Consider the following 23736-nt stretch of genomic DNA (forward strand, 5'->3'; position numbering starts at 1 on the left):
ATAGGCAGAGATTGAACTCCAGAGCTGTGTGTGTGTGTCAGCAAGGCCCCCAAAGAGCACAGATACTGGGAACGCCTAGTGAGGGCATAACAATTCCCCGCACCTCCCCAGACGTCTGCTTCTCCCAAGGGGGCTCAGTGATCATGTTCCCGACCTCTTGGGTTCCATGATCACCCAGAAGAGCACAGGGAGAAGTTCCACTCACAATGTCCTTTGTAACAGACAAAAACAACAAGGAGTCTGGTGGCACCTTAAATAGGGTTACCATACGTCCGGATTTTCCCGGACATGTCCGGCTTTTGGGGGCTCAAATCCCCGTCCGGGGGGAAATCCCCAAAAGCCGGGCATGTCCGAGAAAATTGGGAGGGAGGGAGGGCTCGGCCGGGGCCTCTTTGTCTGGGGTCGGCGGCGCGGGGCCGGGGGCCAGGCCGGGCCAGGGTTGCGGTGCCGGGCCGGGCTGGGCGCGGGGCCGGGCGGGGAGCCGGGGGCCGGGCCGGGGGCCGGTCCGGGAGCCGGGGGGCCGGGCCCGCGGGGCCGGGAGCCGGTCCGGGGTCGCGGGGCCGGGAGCCGGTCCGGGGTCACGTGGTCGCCGGGCCGGGCCGGGGGCCGGGGTCGCGGGGCCGGGAGCCGAGGGGTGCGCCGGGCCGCCAGGAGCCGGCAGTGCTGGGCGGGCCGGGGGTGGTCAGCCGGGGGCCCGGGCCGGCACCCCAGGGCCCGAGCCGACCCAGGCTGGAGCCGCCGGGGGGCCAGCCTGGGCCGCGCCTCCTCCCCCCACACCACCCCTTACCTGCTTCAGGCTTCCCGCGAATCAAATGTTCGCGGGAAGCAGGAGAGGGGGCGGAGACTTTGGGGAGGGGGCGGAGTTGGGGCGTGGGCGGGGCTGGGGGTGGGGCCGGGGTCCCGTGGAGTGTCCTCCATTTGGAGGCACAAAATATGGTAACCCTACCTTAAAGACTAACAGATTTATTTGGGCATAAGCTTTCGTGGGTAAAAACCTCACTTCTTCAGATGCATAGAGTGAAAGTTACAGATGCAGACATTATATACTGAGACATGGAGAGCAGGGAGTTACTTGGCAAGTGGAGAACCAGTGTTGACAGGGCCAATTCAATCAGGGTGGATGTAGTCCACTCCCAATAATAGATGAGGAGGTGTCAATTCCAGGAGAGGAAAAGCTGCTTCTGTAATGAGCCAGCCACTCCCAGTCCCTATTCAAGCCCAGATTAATGGTGTTAAATTTGCAAACGAATTTTAGTTCTGCTGTTTCTCTTTGAAGTCTGTTTCTGAAGTTTTTTTGTTCAATGATAGTGACTTTTAAATGTATAATAGAATGACCAGGGAGATTGAAGTGTTCACTTACTGGCTTATGTATGTTACCATTCCTGATGTCCAATTTGTGTCCATTTATTCTTTTGCGGAGGGACTGTCCGGTTTGGCCAATGTACATGGCACAGGGGCATTGCTGGCACATGATGGCATATATAACATTAGTGGCTGTGCAGGTGAATGAGCCCTTGATGGTGTGGCTGATGTGGTTGGGTCCTCTGATGGTGTTGCCAGAGTAGATATGGGGACAGAGTAGGCAATGAGGTTTGCTACAGGGATTGGTTCCTGTGGTGTGGTGTGTAGTTGCTGGTGAGTATTTGCTGGTTGGAACAGACACTCTCTCAATAATCCATGCACCCTGATCTGGTCTGATTTCATCCCATGAGCAGGAGGTCCCATTCCCAAATCTGATCTGATCACTCGGCTGGAACAAGGGGAAGAGTCGTGGGTGCCCGATCTCCAGGCCTGCGAGGAAAGAGAGATCCCAAGAGGTGACCGCACAGGTGAGGACTGACACACAAACCATCTGGGGAATGCAAGAAAAAGTTGAGAATCCCAAAATATGGTGTGAGTAAGCACCCTCAGTCCTTCCTCATCTCACCCAGGGCAGGGCTGTAGTCAGCAGATATCGCTCACGGCTTTCCGCCCGTCCTGTTAGCTGCAGGAGTTTCCTTCCCAATTTTCCTTCCCTGTGAGTGTTTGGGTGGGATGTGGAGGCAGAATCCAATTGCTCGAGTCTTTGAAACTATGTTGTGTTGGGTTTTCCCTCGGTGCTATTCCTCTTTCTCCCCAGCACAATGACTCCTGTCTGGATTGTCTCTCTCCCAGCAGGTGCTGAGCGAGTCAGTGAGAATGAGGAGGAGACTCAACAGCAGGAAATTCCCAGGGAAGTGGAACCACAGGGGACATTTCTGGGAAGAGCTGCAGGGAATTATTCCCTGTGCGTGGAACAAGGAGAAACCTGGGGAAATTGGCACAGGTCAGAGAGGCTGATGGGAAACCACCCAAGGAAGAAAGTGGATGAATCCATTAAATGTGCGGGAGAAGACAAGAAGAGAAACCCTGCCACTGCCTGCAGTGTGGGAAAGGATTCATTCTGAGTTCACAGCTTGTTACACATCAGACAATCCATATCGGAGAGAAACCCCTTCAGTGCTTGTCCCCTGGGAAAATCTTCTCTAACCACGTAGACCTTAATAACTATCAGAGAAGCCACACAGAAGAAAAACATTATAGATACCTCCAGCTAAGCCACACAGGAGAGAGACCCAATAAGTGCTTAGACTGTGGAAAAAGTTTCATTTGGAAGTCAGACCTTCTTAAACATCAGGCAGTTCACACAGGAGAGAGACCCTATCGGTGCGTGGACTGTGGGAAAAGATTCTGAAACCGGTCAGCCCTCTTAAACATCAGGCAATACACAAAGGAGAGAGACCCCATAAGTGCTTGGACTGTGCAAAAAGTTTCATACACAGGTCAAGCCTTGTTCAACATCAGGCAATCCACACAGCTGAGCGACTCCACAAGGGCTTGGATTGTGGGAAATGTTTCACTCAGAGATCAGGCCTTGTTACCCATCAGGCAATCCACACAAGAGAGAGCACCCTAGGTGAAACTTCCACCCCCCCGTAACATCGGTTCATTGAGGGGCAAATCCCAACAAGCCTTTACAGACCCCAGGGGCCAGCCTGCCCACGGCCCAGCCGTGCCCCAGGGCTGCTCCTCAGACCAGGTTCTCCCCCTCTCCAGTGCCTCCGGAAGGCGGCTCCTCCCTGCCGAGCCAGGGCACTGCTTTTTGGCGCCCCCAGGGCCATCCTTAGGACTTATGGGGCCCTATGCAGTGTTATTATACTGGTGCCCCTACACTGATGGCAGCCTGAGCTTGCAGCCTGGCAGGGGCAGGGGCGGAGGGACAAGGCAGAAAGAATAACAAGACACCCGGCCTGCCTCATGGTGGCAGAGAGTCACAGTTCCCCACAGAGACCCCTATACCCTCTCCCTCACACAGAATGGACATATTTAACTCACTGAAACAGACATTATTTTAAATTAATCAGTCACAGAGGTTTAGTGTGTTCAGAACAATGTTCATTGCTCTTAGAAAAAGGGAACACTAATTTACTGTGTGTGATCTCCATAACAATACAAATGTTTACGAAATGTCACCAACTTTAAAAAATATGTTTCCAAAGATTTTAGGCATAACAAAGGATTTTATATCTTACTAAGGTACTGATTTTGCTTAAAACTAGTTCATCAGATAGTCAGAAGTAAAGAAAGGTACATTCTTTTGTCCAGCTATCTGGAAGCAAAGGGCTTTTGCTTCCTTCACTGTGGGGGGAGGGGGGAGAGGGGGTGAAGGGAGAAATGGATGGACAGAAAGGACAGGAATACTTTGGACGTAATTTTTTTTACTATAGTAATTAAAATGTGTATTATAGATAAGGGTGGTCTTTTGAAGAATTTATTTAAAAAATCATATGTCTGAAGATCCAAGCATTTAAGGCTAAAGATGATTGTGCATCAAAAAATCTATGCAAGGATTTTTTAGGGATGTGATTTTATAATCTTCACCAGCTCACTAATGAAATATTTTTAAAGCAAATTTTAAACTAAGGTCCTGTAGACTGACATGTTCTGAGTAAATATTACCGTCATGCACAACTGTTTTTGTCAGGACATTCAGAAACTGACAGTAGATACCTGGAGGTTGGCAAATGCCCATTACATGGCTTCATTTCCCCTTGAATGGCTCTTTAACAGTTTCAGTGGTGTGCTAATAAGTCTGGCAGGCTGGAGACTTTTTGTCTTTTAACTACTAGATCCCCTTCCCAGGAAGGCTCAGAGCCGGCAGGAAGGGTCAGAACAGGGAGAGGAAAACCAGGAGGGTGGACACTAAGGGTATGTCTACACTACGAAATTAGGTCAAATTAATAGAAGCCGGTTTTATAGAAATCGGTTGTATACAGCCGATTGTGTGTCCCCCCACATAACATGCTCTATGTGCTCTAGTCGGCGGACCGCGTCCACAGTACCGAGGCTAGCGTCGACTTCCGAAGCATTGCACTATGGGTAGCTATCCCACAGTTCCCGAAGTCTCCGCCGCCCATTGGAATTCTGGGTTGAGATCCCAATGCCCGGATGATGCAAAACAGTGTCGCGGGAGGTTCTGGGTACATGTCGTCAGGCCCCTCCCCCTCCATCAGAGCAACGGAAGACAATAGATTCGCGCCTTTTTACCTGGGTTACCTGTGCAGACAACATACCACGGCAAGCATGGAGTCCGCTCAGCTCACCGTCACCATATGTCCTCTGGGTGCCGGCAGACGTGGGACTGCATTGCTACACAGCAGCAGCAGCTAACTGCCTTTTGGTGGTAGACGGTGCAGTATGACTGGTAGCCTTCATCGGCAATCTGGGTGCTGGCAGCCGTAGGGCTGGCAGCCGTAGGGCTGCATTGCACCAGCCCCTTCCTTTTGCCTTTTGGCAGTAGATGGTGTATTATAGGGTTACCGAGGACATTCCAGGGGGCCCTGGTCCCGCCCCCGGCCCTGCCCCAACTCCGCCCCTTCCCTGCCCCCATTCCAACCCTTTCCCCAAAGTCCCTGCCCCAACTCTGCCCCCTCCTCTGAGCACCCCGCATTCCCCATCCTCCCTCCCGCTCTGATCTTGGTTGGGGGTTGCTAAGTGCTTCCCTGCTCCCCACTTGCCCTGCAGCCTCTATGCCCTTGCCTGCCCTGCTCCTCCTCACCCTGCAGCCTCTGCACCCCCCACCCCCACAGCCTCTGTGCCCCCTGAAGCCTCTGCACCCCCCTGCAGCCTCTGTGCCTCCTGCTCCCCACTTGCCCTGCAGCCTCTGCACCCCCCCACCCCCGCAGCCTCTGTGCCTCCTGCTCCCCACTTGCCCTGCAGCCTCTGTACCCCCCCGCCCCCGCAGCCTCTGTGCCCCCTGCTCCCCACTCGCCCTGCAGCCTCTGCACCCCCCCACACAGCCTCTGTGCCCCCTGCTCCCCACTCGCCCTGCAGCCTCTGCACCCCCCCCTGCAGCCTCTGTGCCTCCTGCTCCCCACTCGCCCTGCAGCCTCTGCACTCCCCCGCCCCCGCAGCCTCTGTGCCCCCTGCTCCCCACTCGCCCTGCAGCCTCTGCACCCCCACCCTGCAGCCTCTACACACACACACACACACCCCTCACCCGGCAGAGGGAGAGCTGCAGGCTCCACGTTGACTCAAACACTTCCTTGCTGCTCTGTGGGGGAGGAGGGAGCGGGGGAGGGACTCTGGCTGCTAGAGGCCCTAGTGGCTGTGAGCGGGTTTCAATCAGGCCAGGCGTCCAATCAGCCACGCCGCACTCCGCAGGAGCGGAAATCCCGGACATTTCTACTTCATTAGAAATCCCCCCTGGACGGCCATTTAAGGCTGAAAAAGCCGGACATGTCCGGGGAAACCCAAACGGATGGTAACCCTAGTGTATTACGACTGGTAACTGTCCTATTACAAGTTGGATCATCACACATTAGCAGAGTCTTCCCTAAGCAGCAGATCGTGCAACAGGCCTGAAGGCCATCGTCATCATACACGAAAAAAGGTGGCTATCAGTCTTAGTGCACTAACTGCCAAGCGCCCAGTACTTGCTGCCAAGAACCCAGAAGATGCCGAATGCTATCAGTCATGCTGCACCGTCGTCTTAAGATGTAAAAAATAGATTTGTTCTGTATTCATTTGCTTCCCCTCCCTCCGTGAAATCAACGGCCTGCTAAACCCAGGGTTTTCAGTTTAATCTTTGGGGGGACCATTTTGTGTGACAGTTGTTTGTGTTTCTCCCTGATGCACAGCCACCTTTCCTGATTTTAATTCCCTGTACCTGTACGCCATCTCGTCACTCGGCCCGCCCTCCCTCCTTCCCCTGGTCCGTCAGATACTAGTTTCGTGCCTTTTTTCAGACCAGGCGCCATAGCTAGCACTGGGATCATGGAGCCCGCTCAGATCACCGCGGCAATTATGAGCACTATGAACACCACGCGCATTGTCCTGGAGTATATGCAGAGCCAGGACATGCCAAGGCGAAACCCGGACCAGCCGAGGAGGCGATTGCAGCGCGGGGAAGAGAGTGATGAGGAAATTGACATGGACATAGACCTCTCACAAGGCACAGGCCCCAGCAATGTGGAAATCATGGTGTTACTGGGGCAGGTTCATGCCGTGGAACACCGATTCTGGGCACGGGAAACAAGCACAGACTGATGGGACCGCATCGTGCTGCAGGTGTGGGACGATTCCCAGTGGCTGCGAAACTTTCGCATGCGTAAGGGCACTTTCATGGAACTTTGTGACTTGCTTTCCCCTGCCCTGAAGTGCCAGAATACCAGGATGAGAGCAGCCCTCACAGTTGAGAAGTGAGTGGCGATAGCCCTGTGGAAGCTTGCAACGCCAGACAGCTACCGGTCAGTCGGGAATCAATTTGGAGTGGGCAAATCTACGGTGGGGGCTGCTGTGATCCAAGTTGCCAGGGCAATGAAAGACCTGGTGATATCAAGGGTAGTGACTCTGGGCAACGTGCAGGCAATAGTGGATGGTTTTGCTGAAACGGGATTCCCAAACTGTGGTGGGGCCATAGACGGAACCCATATCCCTATCTTGGCACCGGAGCACCAAGCCACCGAGTACATAAACCGCAAGGGGTACTTTTCAATGCTGCTGCAAGCCCTGGTGGATCACAAGGGACGTTTCACCAACATCAACATGGGATGGCCAGGAAAGGTACATGATGCTCGCATCTTCAGGCACTCTGCTCTGTTTCGAAAGCTGGAGGAAGGGACTTTCTTCCCGGACCAGAAAGTAACCATTGGGGATGTTGAAATGCCTATCGTGATCCTTGGGGACCCAGCCTACCCCTTAATGCCATGGCTCATGAAGCTGTACACAGGCAGCCTGGACAGTAGTCAGGACCTGTTCATAGAATCATAGAATCATAGAATATCAGAGTTGGAAGGGACCTCAAGAGGTCATCTAGTCCAACCCCCTGCTCAAAGCAGGACCAATTCCCAGCTAAATCATCCCAGCCAGGGCTTTGTCAAGCCGGGCCTTAAAAACCTCCAAGGAAGGAGACTCCACCACCTCCCTAGGTAACGCATTCCAGTGTTTCACCACCCTCCTAGTGAAATAGTTTTTCCTGATATCCAACCTGGACCTCCCCCACTGCAACTTGAGACCATTGCTCCTTGTTCTGTCATCTGCCACCACTGAGAACAGCCGAGCTCCATCCTCTTTGGAACCCCCCTTCAGGTAGTTGAAGGCTGCTATCAAATCCCCCCTCATTCTTCTCTTCTGGAGACTAAACAATCCCAGTTCCCTCAGCCTCTCCTCATAAGTCATGTGCTCCAGACCCCTAATCATTTTTGTTGCCCTCCGCTGGACTCTTTCCAATTTTTCCACATCCTTCTTGTAGTGTGGGGCCCAAAACTGGACACAGTATTCCAGATGAGGCCTCACCAATGTCGAATAAAGGGGAACGATCACGTCCCTCGATCTGCTGGCAATGCCCCTACTTATACAGCCCAAAATGCCGTTAGCCTTCTTGGCAACAAGAGCACACTGTTGACTCATATCCAGCTTCTCGTCCACTGTGACCCCTAGGACCTTTTCTGCAGAACTGCTACCTAGCCATTCGGTCCCTAGTCTGTAGCAGTGCATGGGATTCTTCCGTCCTAAGTGCAGGACTCTGCACTTGTCCTTGTTGAACCTCATCAGGTTTTTTTCGGCCCAATCTTCTAATTTGTCTAGGTCCCTCTGTATCCGATCCCTACCCTCTAGTGTATCTACCACGCCTCCTAGTTTAGTGTCATCTGCAAACTTGCTGAGAGTGCAGTCCACACCATCCTCCAGGTCATTAATAAAGATATTAAACAAAACCGGCCCCAGGACCGACCCTTGGGGCACTCCGCTTGAAACCGGCTGCCAACTAGACATGGAGCCATTGATCACTACCCGTTGAGCCCGACGATCTAGCCAGCTTTCTATCCACCTTACAGTCCATTCATCCAGCCCATACTTCTTTAACTTGGCGGCAAGAATACTGTGGGAGACCGTATCAAAAGCTTTGCTAACTATAGGCTGAGCAAGTGTTGAATGGTGGTGGAATGTGCATTTGGACGTTTAAAAGTGCGCTGGCGCAGCTTACTGACTCGCTCAGACCTCAGCGAAAAGACTATCCCCATTGTTATTGCTGCTTGCTGTGCGCTCCACAATATCTGTGAGAGTAAGGGGGAGACATTTATGGCGGGGTGGGAGGTTGAGGCAACTCGCCTGGCCGCTGATTACGTGCAGCCAGACACCAGGGCGGGTAGAGGAGCACAGCAGGGCGTGGTGCGCATCAGAGAAGCTTTGAAAACGAGTTTTGTGACTGGCAAGGCTACGGTGTGAAACTTCTGTTTGTTTCTCCTTGATGAACCCTCCGCCCCGCCCCCACCCAGTTCACTCTACTTCCCTGTAAACCAACCACCCCACCCTCCCCTCCCCACTTCGAGCACCGCTTGCAGAGGCAATAAAGTCATTGTTATTTCACATTCATGCATTCTTTATTAATTCCTCACACAAGTAGGGGGATAATTGCCAAGGTAGCCTGGGATGGGTGGGGGAGGAGGGATGGAAAAGGACACACTGCATTTTAAAACTTTAACTCTTATTGAAGGCCAGCCTTCTGATGCTTGGGCGATCATCTGGAGTGGAGTGACTGGGTGGCCGGAGGCCCCCCCACCGTGTTCTTGGGCGTCTGGGTGAGGAGGCTATGGAACTTGGGGAGGAGGGCTGTTGGTTACACAGGGGCTGTAGCGGCGGTCTCTGCTCCTGCTGCCTTTCCTGCAGCTCAACCATACGCTCGAGCATATCAGTTTGATGCTACAGCAGATGGAGCATTGACTCTTGCCTTCTGTCTGCAAGCTGACGCCACCTATCATCTTCAGCCCACCACTTGCTCTGTTCATCCCGTGATTCAGCCCACCACCTCTCCTCTCGTTTATATTGTGCTTTTCTCATGTCTGACATTGACTGTCTCCATGCATTCTGCTGTGCTCTATCAGCGTGGGAGGACATCTGGAGCTCCGTGAACATATCGTCCCGCGTCCTCCGTTTTCTCTTTCTAATGTTCACTAGCCTCTGTGAAGGAGAAACATTTGCAGCTGGTGGAGGAGAAGGGAGAGGTGGTTAAAAAAGACACATTTTAGAGAACAATGGGTACACTCTTTCGTTACAAGGTCGCATTTTTCCTCTTATAGTGAGGGCCTGCCGGTTTGGTATGAGAGATCACTCACGCAGTGCCAGGCAACAGATTTCGGCTTGCAGGCAGCCATGGTAACATATGGGAATAGTTTCAAACAGCAGCGCCCTCATTTCCCATATCAAGGATGAATTGGGTTGGCCATTTAAAATGGGTTTTCAATGTAAAAGGAGGGGCTGCGGTTTCCGGGTTAACATGCAGCACAAACCCAACTAAACCACCCCCACACACACACACCCAATTCTCTGGGATGATCACTTCACCCCTCCCCCCAACGCGTGGCTAACAGCGGGGAACATTTCTGTTCAGAAGAGCAGGAACGGGCACCTCTGAATGTCCCTTTAATAAAATCACCCCATTTCAACCAGGTGACCGTGAATGATATCACTCTCCTGAGGATAACAAAGAGAGATAAGGAATGGATGTTGTTTGCATGCCAGGAAACACCGCGTCCATATGCTGCCATGCTTTGTTATGCAATGATTCCAGACTACGTGCTACTGGCCTGGCGTGGTAAAGTGTCCTACCATAGCGGACAGGATAAGGCAGCCCTCCCCTGAAACCTTTTGCAAAGGCTTTGGGAGCACATGAAGGAGAGCTTTCTGGAGATGTCGCTGGAGGATTTCCGCTCCATCCCCATACACGTTAACAGACTTTTCCAGTAGCTGTACTGGCCGCGATTGCCAGGGCAAATTAATCATTAATCATTAAACACGCTTGCTTTTAAACCATGTGTAATATTTACAAAGGTACACTCACCAGAGGTCCCCTGTGTGCCCTCAGGGTCTTGGGTGAGTTCAGGGGTTACTGGTTCCAGGTCCAGGGTCACAAACATATCCTGGCTGTTGGGGAAACCGGTTTCTCCGCTTCCTTGCTGCTGTGAGCTACCTACATTACCTCCATCCTCATCTTCTTCGTTCCCCGAACCCTCTTCCCTGTGTGTTTCTCCCTTGACAGAGTCATAGCACACGGTTGGGGTAGTGGTGGCTGCACCCCCTAGGATGGCATGCAGCTCCACGTAGAAGCGGCAAGTTTGCGGCTCTGCCCCGGATCTTCTATTTGCTTCTCTGGCTTTGTGGTTGGCTTGCCGTAGCTCCTTAATTTTCACGCGGCACTGCTGTGTGTCCCTGTTATGGCCTCGGTCCATCATGGCCTTGGAGACCTTTTCTAATACTTTGCCATTTCTTTTACTGCTATGGAGTTCAGCTAGCACTGATTCATCTCCCCATATGGCGAGCAGATCCCGTACCTCCCGTTCGGTCCATGCTGGAGCTCTTTTGCGATCCTGGGATTCCATCACGGTTACCTGTGCTGATGAGCTCTGCGTGGTTACCTGTGCTCTCCACGCTGGGCAAACAGGAAATGAAATTCAAACGTTCGCGGGTCTTTTCCTGTCTACCTGGTCAGTGCATCTGAGTTGAGAGTGCTGTCCAGAGCGGTCACAATGAAGCACTGTGGGATAGCTCCGGGAGGCCAATACCGTCGAATTCCGTCCACACTACCCCAATTCTGACCCGCAAAGGCCGATTTTATCACTAATCCCCTCGTCGAAGGTGGTGTAAAGAAATCGGTTTAAAGGGCCCTTTAAGTCGAAAGAAAGGGCTTCGTCGTATGAACGTGTCCAGGCGTAAATCGATTTAACGCTGCTAAAGTCGACCTAAACTCGTAGTGTAGACCAGGCCTAAAACTCAGTGGTGCCCTAAATTTTCAGGTGCCCTACCCAGCTGCCTATGCCAGATGACAGCCCTGGGCACCCCCAACTACTTACCGCCCTAGGCCACTGCCTAGTTCACCTAGTGGTTGCACCGGCCCTGTTCTGATCTCAGATCCACTCTGCTAGGGTTACCATATTTAAAAAATAAAAAAAGAGGACACTCCACGGGGTCCTGGCCCCGCTCCTTTCCCACCCCCGGCCCCACCCCAACTCCGCCCCTTCCCTGCCCAACTCCGCCCATTCCCCACCCATTCCCCAAAGTCCCCGCCCTAACTCCCCCTCCTCCCAGCCACACGAAAAGGGCTGCCCAAGCGCTACCAGCTTCATGGTTTGCCGGGCAGCCTCCAGACCCTGCGCCCTCGTCCGGCACTTCCTCAGCACAGCTGGAGCCCGGGAGGAGAAGCGCCCAGCCGGGGGCACAGGATCTGGAGGCTTCCCGGCAAACCATGAAGCCGGTAGCGCTCGGGCTTCGGGCAGCCCCTATGCCTCCGGACCCTGCGCCCCCGGCCGGGCACTTCCTCTCCCGGGCTCCGGCTGTTCTGCTCCTCCCCTGACTCTTTGGCTCTGTTTAAGAGCCAAGCTGCCCGAGCCAGCGCTACCGGTTTCGAGCAGCCCCCGTGCCTCCGGACCCTGCACCGCCGGAGCAGAGCAGCTGGAGCCCGGGAGGGGAAGTGCCCGGCCGGCAGCTTGGGGTCCAGAGGCACGGGGGCTGCCCGAAGCCGGTAGCGCTGGCTCGGGCAGCCTGGCTCTTAAACAGAGCCGAAGAGTCAGGGGAGGAGCAGAGCAGCCGCGGGAGAGGAAGTGCCCGTCCGTATTTTTCCCGGACATGTTCAGCTTTTTGGCAATTCCCCCCGGACGGGGGTTTGATTGCCGAAAAGCCGGACATGTCTGGGAAAAAACGGACGTATGGTAACCCTACACTCTGCCGCAATAGAGTCCTGCCTGCAGTGCCCAGTCACAGGAAACAGTAGCAGTATGACGGTGTGTGACAGATGGCTACAGATCTCCAGCCAGGCATTCTCCAGCAAAACAAGGAGCCGTGCCAGCTTTCCCCGGTAAGAAAATAATTTCAGCTCACACCATCCAGCTGCAAGAATGTAGGAATTCCCCAGTGTAATGCATTAAATAGTCTTCAAAATTGTATTCAACTATATGACAGCCCCTGTGACCAGCCACATCCCTGGAAGTTCTCCCTTCTCACCACAGCTGGATTTCCATGTGTGATCCCAGGTGGCTGCTCCACAGACTCTCCCAGGCCCCCTCTGTCTGTCCCCAGATCCCCTCCTGCAGCTAGACTGGACAAGTGGCCTGAGAGCCTTGGAGACAGGAGATCTCTGGTTAGCCCATCCCCTGTACAGTGCAGGAGCCCCAGCACCAGCTCCCCTCACACCCACTGCCATCTGCAGAGAGACAGGAGTCCCCGAGAGCTGGGGAGACTGTGCAGGGAAACAGAAGCAGGAGCCGCCAGGCTAAGAACAGGTGTGACAGAGGCTCCCTTGGCCGACACACCCAGCACTGAACCAGGGACCCCTAGAGCTAAAAGCACAGGCTGCCCCAGCTTATGCTAAATATTCAACCCTTTATAACTGTAACAGCTCCACACACACACACCAGTGGGTTACACAAGCACCAGAGACACATGGGTCTTAAGGAGCCTAAAGGCCAGATAGGGAACAGGCAGTAGGAGTCAGCAGCTGTGATTCTCACCCTCCTTGCCAGGCTGCTCCATCAGATCCTTATGTCAGGCCGTGAAACCCCCAGTCGCTCATTACCCCTCATTGACCCAAGTGACTAGTCCCACAGTTTGGGGCCTTGCAGATATTTTGGAGGAGCTGGTGTCAATTTGGACTCGTCACACTTCATTCAAATGCTCTTTACAGTCCACAGAGAAGAAATCACATGAGACCGCACCCAGTAAGGAAAGACCTAATGGTACAAAGTTCAATCAGCCCATTTCTGAGAAGAAGGAAGTGAAACGAAACTCCTCTCTTGTCTCTTTCCTGCACTAGAGGCCATGGCTGCTGCGAATCCAACAAAAACTCTCCAGGACGAACTGACCTGTTCCATCTGTCTGGACTATTTTAAAGATCCGGTGTCTCTAGACTGTGATCACAATTTCTGCCGAGCCTGCATCACCCAGTGCTGGGGAGGATTCGCTACGGATGTCTCCTGCCCTCAGTGCAGAGAGATCTTTCCCCAGAGGAACCTCAGGCTGAACAGGCAGCTCAGGAATGTTGTGGAAGCAGCCAGAGAGCTCAGGTTGCAGACAGGGAAAGAACCAGAACCAGAGAGACTGTGTGAGAAACACAAGGAGCCTCTAAAACTGTTCTGCAAAGAGGATGAAATTCCCATCTGCCTGGTGTGTGACAGATCCAAGCAGCACAGAGATCACACCGTCATTCCTGCAGAGGAAGCTGCTGAAGAATTCAAGGTAGGAAAATAACCTATTGTTATTTTTATAACCAGAGCCTTGGGGAACTCATCTTCCCACAGCATTAGAGTTTCCTTTAGCCCCAGACAGCCACTCAGTGAGCTCCACTGGAGAGGAACAAGGAATTTCAGACCTAAGTAGGTTTCCCAGCAACTGGAATCCTCCCAAGGCTCATGCAGGTGGAGAAGTGAGGCCCTCCATAAACTTCCTAAGTCTCACACACTGGAGTGAGGGGGAGTGACGAACCCACACCCCACCCCTCCTGCTCCCCATACACAAGTCCTGAGCACTGAAGGACCCCCCACTTCTCTGTCTGCCCTTCCCCACTTCCACCACCTCCCAAAGCTATAAATGCCATGTCTGTGCTCCTCCTCCTCTCCTTGGGGCTGAGGGAGCAGGAGGATGTAGCTGGGGCTGTCCTGTTGGCCCACATCCCCTTCACCATTTTCCTGCAGAGCTCCTCACCCAGACCGGAAGGGAGCCCCACCCCCATGAAACTTTGGGGGGGGCACAGGAGTGGAGCTCCCATCCTGCAACCATAGGCACTGACTCCGGGAAAAATTGGTGAGTGCTCTGCACCCACCTCAGCTCACCTCCACTCCACCTCCGCCTCCTCCCCTGAGCGTGTCACGGCTCCGCTTCTCCCCCCTCCTTCCAAGTGCTTCCCGCCGTGAAACAGCTGATTTGTGGGGGCAAGCACTGGGAGGGAGGGGGGAGGAGGGGGAACATGACACACTCGGGGAAGACACAATCCACAAGGGCTTTTCTGTGGCCAGTAACATCCCTGCTCTCCCAGCAGTGTCTCCCAGGTCTTCTAGTCTGGAGTTCGGCCTTATCACCCTAAAGAAAATCCAAGGCCTCCTCCCTCTGGCCCTCCATAGGCCTCTGTTTTACCTACCCCAGGCATGGTTGGATTACATGACACCCCCGCCCCGATCCTTCATTTTCCCTACCTGGAGATAAGAACTGGTTTATCACAGGTGGGGCTAAAACCCCTCTCTCTTTCTAAGGCCGACACCCTGTGACCAGCATCGTTCCTCTTCCACATCTCCTGAGGCCACAGGGAGCGAGTCCTAGGCCTGCAGATTTCAGTTTGGAGATTTTAGCCATAGATTTCAGTGTGGAAACCATATGCCCATAAAGATTTCCATCTTGACATTAATAATAACAATAATAATTTGTAATCAATAGACTGTACTGATTTCTATTGCAGTGGCATCTCTGGGCCCCAGTGAGAGATTAGGGCCCTGTGCTGTGCCAGACACTGTACAGACATAGAATCATAGAATATCAGGGTTAGAAGGGACCTCAGGAGATCACCTAGTCCAACCCCCTGCTCAAAGCAGGACCTAATCCACTAGCCGTCCTGCTGTCCACTCCGCTGTCCCGCGGCTCTCCGCTAGCCATCCTGCTAGCCGCTCACCAACTTGTCTTCAGCCCCCCTACCCCCCAACTTAACACAGCTCTCAGTGATCACAGCTCTTAGTAACTTCAGTGCTCAGTGAGTTTACCTGGAAGTAGGGGAACCTCAGTGCTGGTGCACCACTAGCCCAAGGTAGGTCTAATGCTTAGACCAGGTATCCGAGATTTCAGCTCTGCAGCATGTAAGAGACTCCTAGTGGAGTCAAAGTTAGCTCTGTTATTGCACAGTGGAGAAAGGAAGGGTCTAAGTAGTGTTTAGTGCCCTCAGAAGGGGCCCACACTACCAGGTACACATATGTCCCCAGTCCCAAGTAAGGCAAAGAGCTCACAGCCACAGTCTAATGAAGACGATATGCAGCAGGTGGATAAAGAAAGAACTGGGGCTGGGAACGGGGGACAATTAAAGAGGGTGGTGTTTTCATACACTGGCAATCACGATAGGTCATCATAGGTGGCCACCATTCCATATTTCAAAGCTGTCCATTTTCCATGGTGCAGACTTAGGTGCCAGCAGTTTTCTATGGGGAATGTTTTAAGTGCTGAGTGGCAGTAGTCACGAGGGGGAGTCCATGGCCCAGTCTCCCCTCCCTCCTGTGGGCTTGGCAGGGACTTCAGAATCAGGGTTAGGGAGTTGAGACCCCCTTGGGTGCTATTTCCCAAATGGTGGCTTGTGAGCCACCAGTGAGTTGTGGGAAGTTGTAGATGGGTGGTAGGCGTGATGCGGAGGGACAGCCCTGCGGGGACAGGAGTGGTAGCTCCTGTCCCACAGGGCTGAGTCCAGCTCTCTACAGAGGGAGCCTGTGGAAAAATTCCAGCATGAACCTACTTGTCCCATCTGTCTGGAGTATTAAAGAGAACCTGTCACTCTGCAGAATGGAAACATTTTCTGCCAAACCTGCATCACCCAAAACTGGGAGTAATCAGATATAGCCACCACCTGACTGAGCAATAATTAAGAAAGGCCATTAGGAGGGAAAGACTCCTTGATACAGGTCCTAGGCCGTGCAGGGAGATGATGTTTCCCACTGGGATTCTGAACTCCTGTATTGCTCCACGACGGGTTAAACTTTAATGTCGGCCTGCACTAGAGGAGATCACTGTCATAAACACTGTGTGAACTCCAAGCACCTTGAGTCCTCACACAAAAGGGCTCCAGACAGTAAAGGACCATGCCAAATACCATGGGGATTAGGCTGGGTTGCAACAAAACTAAGAACCAGCCAAAGTGGTTCCATTAATCCTTACACTGCTCTCCCACAGTGAGGCATTTTGAAATCTCTGGAACTCACTGCTTCTGGGAGCTGAGCTGGGAAAGAGGCAGCCCTGTCTCTGTAAGGACCCAGGACAGAACTAGGGCAAACCCCAACTGTTCTTGACAAAAATGAACACATCTAATGTGGTTTGCCCTAGTGCCCAAGCCAATTCTATCCACCCAATCCAGTCCCCAGGGGTTCAGGGCTGAAATTCAGTGGAAATCTGGCTCCTTTGAGAATCCCAGACCATATTTCAATCCCTGGAGGTTTCTGGGATTTGTATCACTTTGTTTTTTAAGCCTCCTCAAAAACAGAATATTTCACACAGTGAAAGAAAAATCCAAGGATGTGACGCCAGTGTCATGTTGGTATAAATCAATGGGGAAAAAAGGTCAAACAATTTCAAGGAGTCTGAAAATGAAACACTCCCAGCGTCTATTAATATGACTTCACTTCCTTGGTATCTCTGATACCATAAACTTACTGGGGTCTCCACTCATCAGTAGAATGTTTGTGTTGGAAAAGCTCCCCCCCCCCCCCCCCCCACACACACACACACTCCTTACAATAAAAATAACACCACTCAAATCAGTTTCTGTTTCTTCAGGAAAAAGTTCAGGCCCATTTGAAGATGCTGAGGGAAGAGAGAGAAACGCTCCTGGGATTTAAAGTGAGCAGAGAGAAGAGAAGCCAGGAATATCTGGTAGGTGCCCGTCATTATTAACCTGTATTTGTAACAAGCCAGATGGAGGGGCGTTGTGAATCAGAGCAATACTGATGGAGAGGCAGAATAATGGAGAGGCAAGGGCAATCTAGAGGCCCAATTATTTTTTTTATCTCAATCAGTTGGGGTGGGTAAAGCAGAAATCCGTTAAGTGGGGAATAATCACAAAGTAAATCAAAATTAGTTGTTTAGGCCTACACCATAAACCAGTGGGTTTCAACCTTTTTGCATTGGATAATTTTGAATTGGGGGTGCAGAGACCCCTTTGAAAATCTATTGTCTGTACAGACCACAGGTTGAAACCCACTGCCATAAACTACTCTAACTAATATTCTTATCTATTTTATATTAACTACTGTTCGCTTAATTAAACTCTCTTCATAGGAAACAATTTACATTAATGAAATAACAGAATTTTGAATTAGAAAATCTAGTGCACTAAAACAGAGGGGTAGCCGTGTTAGTCTGAATCTGTAAAAAGCAACAGAGGGTCCTGTGGCACCTTTGAGACTAACAGAAGTACTGGGAGCATAAGCTTTCGTGGGTAAGAACCTCACTGTCTTGCATCTGAAGAAGTGAGGTTCTTACCCACGAAAGCTTATGCTCCCAGTACTTCTGTTAGTCTCAAAGGTGCCACAGGACCCTCTGTTGCTTTGCACTAAAACAAACGCCCGCTGTTACACATTCATGCCTCAGTTTCCCAGTTTTCGTCATCTGTTAGCTCAGAGTTTGGGGGATGTTCAGTTATATCTTGAGGAATCCTCTTTGTTTACTGTTTTAAGTTCCAGCTCAAATGGAGACATGTGTCCCTGGTCGTGAAGTCTTGATTTCTTGTCTGAACAATTATCCCTCTGCTCATTTCTGGCCTATAGTCCCATTGTGCTCTAACAATCTCTCCATTCCTGTCATTCACCTTTTATACCTGAGGGTGTTGTTCAGATGTGTTGTTTTACAGTACTTAGTATTTTCTTATTTTCACCACCCACTGCTTTGGATCTCCATCTCTAAGGCCATAAATAAGGCACTATCCAGACCATGTCAGACATGGGAACGTCCCTTTATGAGATTCTGGGGCCAAATGGAAAGATGTGAGATAATTCTCTCTCTAGAAACCACGGGATACTGTTCAGGGTCAGATGACTTAGAATTTGGAAAAAAATTCTCCCTCCTACACACTCAGCGCTCTGTGAAAGGACCCCAGGCTCCATCCATGTCCCTGACCAGCCCTTTCCCTATTTTCCTTCACAGAAACAAACACAAACCGAGAGGCAGAAGATTGTGTCTGATTTTCAGCAACTGCGGCAGTTCCTGGAGGAACAAGAGCGACTCCTGCTGGCCCAGCTGGAGAAGCTGGACAAGGAGATTGTGAAGATACAGAATGAAAATGTCAGTAAAGTATCTGAGGAAATTTCCCGGCTCAGTGACCTGATCAGTGAGCTGGAGGGGAAGTGTCAGAAGCCAGTGACTGAATTGTTGCAGGTGAGACTGAGTTAGAAATCCTCCAGATCCCAACACAGGGACAAGACTGCTCCTAAAACTTGGGCACGGGAGTCCAGCAGTCAGAGATCACCATGTAACTCAATGTATATTGCAGAGATGTGAATGACTATTATTTTTAAAACATTACAGATACTTTGATGTAAAAGATGGAAAAGCCACATTATCTCAGCAAACACATGGCCCTGGGGCCAGATCACAGCCTCTTTTCCTCATAGTTGCTAAATCCCTTCTTCTGGAATTCTAAGTGTGTCAGGTGGGACTGAAATTCCCTCTCTCTGTTTCTCTCCTCTAGGACGTCAGAAGCACCTTGAGCAGGTACGTGGCTCTCTCACTCCCCGTCACACTTCACAATACTGGGAAGAGCTTGGAGATGATGTTACCACCGCTTCTCCCCAGGTCTCTACAGCCAAATGTGTGGGGAAGGTCATATTTTGGATACAAATTTCTCTGATCAACTTCATCTTGAGGTTCTCACCCTTTTATAGAAGACTCTGGAATTCTCCATTCAGTGGGAAAGACTGACCTCAAGTATTTCCTAGAGATGTCATATCCCTGGGGGACTGGCTGCCTCAGGATAGTGGTGATGGAATATGGGTCTGTCACTGCTGGGGCACTGGTCACCATTCAGCCCAGGCCAGCAGTGGTCAAGAGTCTTTCCTACCTGAGGGCTGTTTGGAGACCTGTGTGGAACGAGCTGGGAAGGGGGGAGTTGGTGTCTCAGTCTAGTTCCTAAAGGACAGATTTCTAGTACACTTCACCTGGGAAGCTCCTGTCCTTCAGAGCATGGAGGCGAAGGAGTGAGTTGACCGTAGAGACTCAATTCCCCTTTTGTCCCCGAAGCTAGACTCTCCAGCCCAGTGCTGAAGAATAATAATGGGACCTTTTGGGGGGAAGGTTTCACTGCCACAGCGTTACTCTGCAGCTGCGAGAAGTAGAGGAATTCTAATTCCAGACCCATTAGAACAGTGATTCACTAGCAAGAATTTATAATGAGTCAATAAATGAAATATAAGCATGTGGAATTGTTTCTCTCTAGGTCTGTGAAGAGGAAGTTCCAGCAGCCAGAGGAGATTTCTCCCAAGTTAGAATTAAGACTCAGTGATTTCTCCCAGAAAACTGTTGCTCTAATGGAGACTCTGAGGAAGTTCAAAGGTACTGAGAAGGGATCTAGGACGGGAAATTGGGATGAGCTGCTGAGACTGTGGGAATAGAATGGGTCTGGCCAATTGGTTGATAATTAGATGATGGATCTATTTAATTGTTGGGTGAGAATGTCACATACTTGGGGTCCAAGACATTCCAGTTGATTAAGTCAAACCTTTATTTGTACCACAAGCCTGCCTTGCCATTACAATTACTATTAAAGTAAGAAATGACAGACATACTGAAGAAAGTAGTGGCCAGTTACCTTCTTCTGGGGCATAGGTGGGTCACAGGGAATTTCCTGTGAAGTTCAGATTCCTCTTTACAGATCCAAATTACATATTTTAGTTATTTCAATCATCTTTGACTGTTACAAATATTAAGTATCTTATATAACTCATACAATAAACATGCATGAACTTTTTAATTGGCAGGGCTTTTGCTATACAAGCTATTTTCATGTTATTGTTCTCTTTTCTGATTGGTTTATTGCCACGGATTATGTATAGGTCACTGTGACCCAGTTCTCTGCATAGGGGTTTTGGACTTTGCTAACTGCTCCTGGGCTGTACATTTTGGGTGTCTGTTGTCTTTAAGCACATTGTGTGGTGAAAACATCTTTGTCCCACATAGCAACTTATGATCACATCACTTAATATCAAGGTCACTTAAGGCAACATTTCCCTTATGTCAAGCAAACTGCTCACAAAGCCAAAGCCAAGTCACTCAGTACAAATGCAAAATCTCGGTCTGTCCAAACTTATGTATAAGAAATGACCCTTGTACCAATTTAATAACTAGTGAAAAGGAGACAAATGGAGCAAATGTAGCAGGGGCCCAGGCATCAGGACGTTTCACATGAATTCATGATTTACCAAAGGTCACAACATTCAGTCCCAAATTCCCCAAAATGGGCTAATCTGGGGCACCTGGGTTTCTCTCTCCCAGCTGGAGAGCTGCAGGGCATATGCTCCCAAGCCATGTAGCCTCCATAGCTGCGGTGGATAAAATTACTTTTATGCCAAAGTCTTTGCAGGCTCTGGGTCTAGGTTATGACAAAAGGCAGTAAATGAATGAGACAAACCAACTTGGGTGTGAAGGGTGGGAGGGGATGAGGAAGGGAAAAGTAAATCTCACTTGCAGATTGTCTGTCCTGGGATGATTGTGAGGCCGCAGGGATGTTGGTCCCATTGCTGGGAGATGCCTGAATCTGAATGAGAGAGGAAAGAGACGGTTTCAGACCTTTTTATATTAAATTTCTTGGTGTGTTTCTCTGTCATAATTAAAAGTCAGTTCTATGAGTTGAGAGTGGGGACACTGTTATAAATATGAAAGCCTGAAATCTCATCTCCTTTCTCCTTCCCCCCTCCAGACTCTGTGCCGTCTGCACTAGAGACAAAAAGAAGAGGATGCCTCGGAACATTCAGACAGGGTGAGATTGCAGCTGGAGATTATCTTTAAATTATCAGAAAATTCCTTTCAAAACATATTCATGAGATTGTAGCTAAAGTTACCCACCAAACCGACACCGACACACACAGCCCTAAAAACAACACACTGAACAGTGAGGGGCTCCCACGCTGAAGTCACACAAACACTCCTGACACCAACCTTAGTGCTGAGTTCATGCCCAGGAACTACACTGACACCTCTGTTCAGTTTCAGGCGCCTGGGACAGAGGCAGCTCCCTGGGATCCAGGCCTGTCCAGCCAGAATGGGGCTGCTGGGGAGTGTGAGAAATGGTCCCAGCCTCCCCCAGGGCTGATCTCTGCCCCTAATGCTCTGATTCTCTCTCTCCAGCGAATGTGACTCTGGATCCAGACACGGCCCATCCCGAGCTTGTCCTGTCTGAGGATGGGAAAAGTGTGAGCCGGGGAGACACACACCAGGATCTGCCCGACAACCCTGAGAGATTTGACACTCAGCCCTGTGTGCTGGGCTGTGAGGGATTCACCTTGGGGAGACATTGCTGGGAGGTGGAGGTGGAGGTGGAGGTGGAGGTGGAGGTGGGGAGTGGGCGATACTGGGCTGTGGGGGTGGCCAGAGAGTCTGTGAGGAGGAAGGGACAGATCAGCCGTAGCCCTGAGGGGGGGATCTGGGCTGTGGAATGGGGCTGGTGGGGTCAGTTGCAGGCTCTCACCTCCCCTGTGACCCCCCTGCCCCTGAGCCGGGCCCCCAGCAGGATCCGGGTTTGTCTGGACTGTGACCGGGGGCAGGTGACATTTATCGATGCTGGTGACGAGGCCCCGATCTTCACTTTCCCGCTGGGCTCTGTCCCTGGGGAGAGAATCCGACCCTGGCTCTGGGTGGGGGACAGAGACACCCGGCTCCGACTGTGTCCCTGAGACATGCGGGGGAGGGGGGAAGAATATCCCACTCGGGAACCGGAAATCAGCCTATCTAGCCTCATGGGCCCCAGACTCTATGATCTTGGAGGATTCCTATCTACCTAGCCCCTGGCTCCTCATCTCTATGGCCCCTGGAAGCTCCTCCCTCCCTCTCTGCAGCCCCAGGGATGGGGGTGAGAACCCCTGGAGTTGCAGGAGGAGCAGAAGGGCCCTAAGGGGCAGATGTGGGGGCTGTGCAGGGGGCAGAACTAACAGCTGGGCTGGGCACAGGCAGACATGGGAAAGGCAGGGCATAGAATTAATTAATCAGGGTTGGGGGGGTTGGGGAGAAGCTGGAAGCTCCACAGAAGCAGGGAGCGTTTTGTACAGATCTATGTCATTAGATCTCATTGAGGTCTCCCAGCCAGAGCTTCTGTTGCAGGGGCCCAAGTCACCTTCCCCTGTAGATGCAGGGTTGGCACCACTGTATTTGTCACGCCCATGGGGGATGGGCAGGGAGAGTTAAAAAATCACAGGATAAACCAGGCTACATTATATAATTTTTTTTTAAGCCTCATGTTTTGGGGAGTCAATTTCAGTTCTGCGTCATGATTTTTAACTTCTGGGGTTGGACCGTGCTTTGTCTGAACACCCCTCAGAACTGTTCGCTGAGGGTGGCCCTCCTAGGAGAACAAGACACCGGATGCCGTAGTTCTGAGGATCATTGGGACACACACGCCTCTCCACCACAACAAGGTGATGGTCCAAGGAGAGGACCAAAGCAGAACACCTTTAACAGGAGAGGCTGAAGGATCCCAACATCAGACTACCCATAGCTCAGAAGTTAACCCCCGCCTCTGAGTGGTGGGAGACATACAGTTCAAATACACCCCTCTGGCAGAGAGGTGGGATTGAATTTGGGTTCCTCACATTCCAGCGCTGCACTTTAACCACTGGGCTAGAACAGTGGGGGCCAAACTGTGACTCTTTTACTGTTAAAGTGCGGCTTGCAGACCCCCCACATTTCCCCCTATTCTCTTCCTAACAGACTGAAAAGAGAGTTCATAACTTTTGCCTTGCAGCAGGGTAGTGGGGTAGGGGACTCTGCCCAGTGGGGAGCGGGCTCATGGAGCTTCTGCCTACCGGGTTGGGGGGGTCTTGCCTCCCATGGGGCTGAAGCCCCAAGACCCCCTCCCCACAGGGAGGAAGCCCAGAGCCCTGGCAGGCCCATCCCACAGGGCTGAAGCCACAAGCCCCGACTCTCAAACTTCTGAAGATTGTTGTTTACGGCTTGGAGGGTCAGTAAGTTTGGCCCCCCGAGTCATAAGATGGGCACCACCACCTTCTCTGCCTCCGCTGGACAGATGTTTGAATGGGACCCAATCTGGTTGGCAAGCTGGCAGGATCAGGCCCCACTCACAAGGCTGGCAGCTGACTGATTTTCTAGGTGCCTAAGCTCCTTTGTGAATCCTTAACAAGTGTGTTTGGGCCTGCAGAGCTACATCTGGCTGCCTCAGGGCTATTCACCATAACCACTTCCTGGTCTTTCAAAGGCCCTGTCTACACAACACGGTTCTGTCGACATAAGGCACCTGACAGCAACCTTACTATGTAGGTGTACACG

General features: G+C 51.6%; 2 protein-coding genes and 1 long non-coding RNA gene across 11 annotated transcripts in view; 2 read left to right on the top strand and 1 right to left on the bottom strand.

Moving 5' to 3' along the window:
• Positions 1–23736, top strand: part of LOC103305721 (butyrophilin subfamily 1 member A1-like) — a 281081-nt gene that overhangs the window by 66166 nt on the left and 191179 nt on the right. The gene's annotated exons all lie outside the window — the stretch shown is intronic.
• LOC135974992 (uncharacterized) lies at positions 948–21575 on the bottom strand. Its single transcript, XR_010592061.1, has 2 exons — positions 20923–21575; positions 948–1791 (listed from the first exon to the last, which is right to left on the bottom strand). It is a non-coding gene; the product is annotated as an uncharacterized LOC135974992 (long non-coding RNA).
• Positions 12966–22460, top strand: LOC112061778 (zinc finger protein RFP-like). Of its 3 annotated transcripts, none has more exons than XM_065564569.1 (7): positions 12966–13743; positions 17026–17121; positions 18391–18621; positions 18935–18957; positions 19679–19794; positions 21158–21217; positions 21586–22460. In XM_065564569.1, the coding sequence occupies exons 1-7, from the start codon at positions 13327–13329 to the stop codon at positions 22128–22130; spliced, it is 1488 nt and encodes a 495-aa protein (XP_065420641.1). In that variant the 5' UTR covers positions 12966–13326; the 3' UTR covers positions 22131–22460. The 3 variants fall into 3 exon arrangements, with proteins under 3 accessions (XP_065420641.1, XP_065420640.1, XP_065420639.1); XM_065564568.1 differs by having other exon boundaries at positions 12968–13743; positions 18935–19038; XM_065564567.1 differs by having other exon boundaries at positions 12969–13743; positions 18935–19056.

This window comes from Chrysemys picta, chromosome 12 (assembly GCF_011386835.1).
Source record: "Chrysemys picta bellii isolate R12L10 chromosome 12, ASM1138683v2, whole genome shotgun sequence".
Taxonomy (NCBI): Eukaryota; Metazoa; Chordata; order Testudines; family Emydidae; genus Chrysemys; species Chrysemys picta.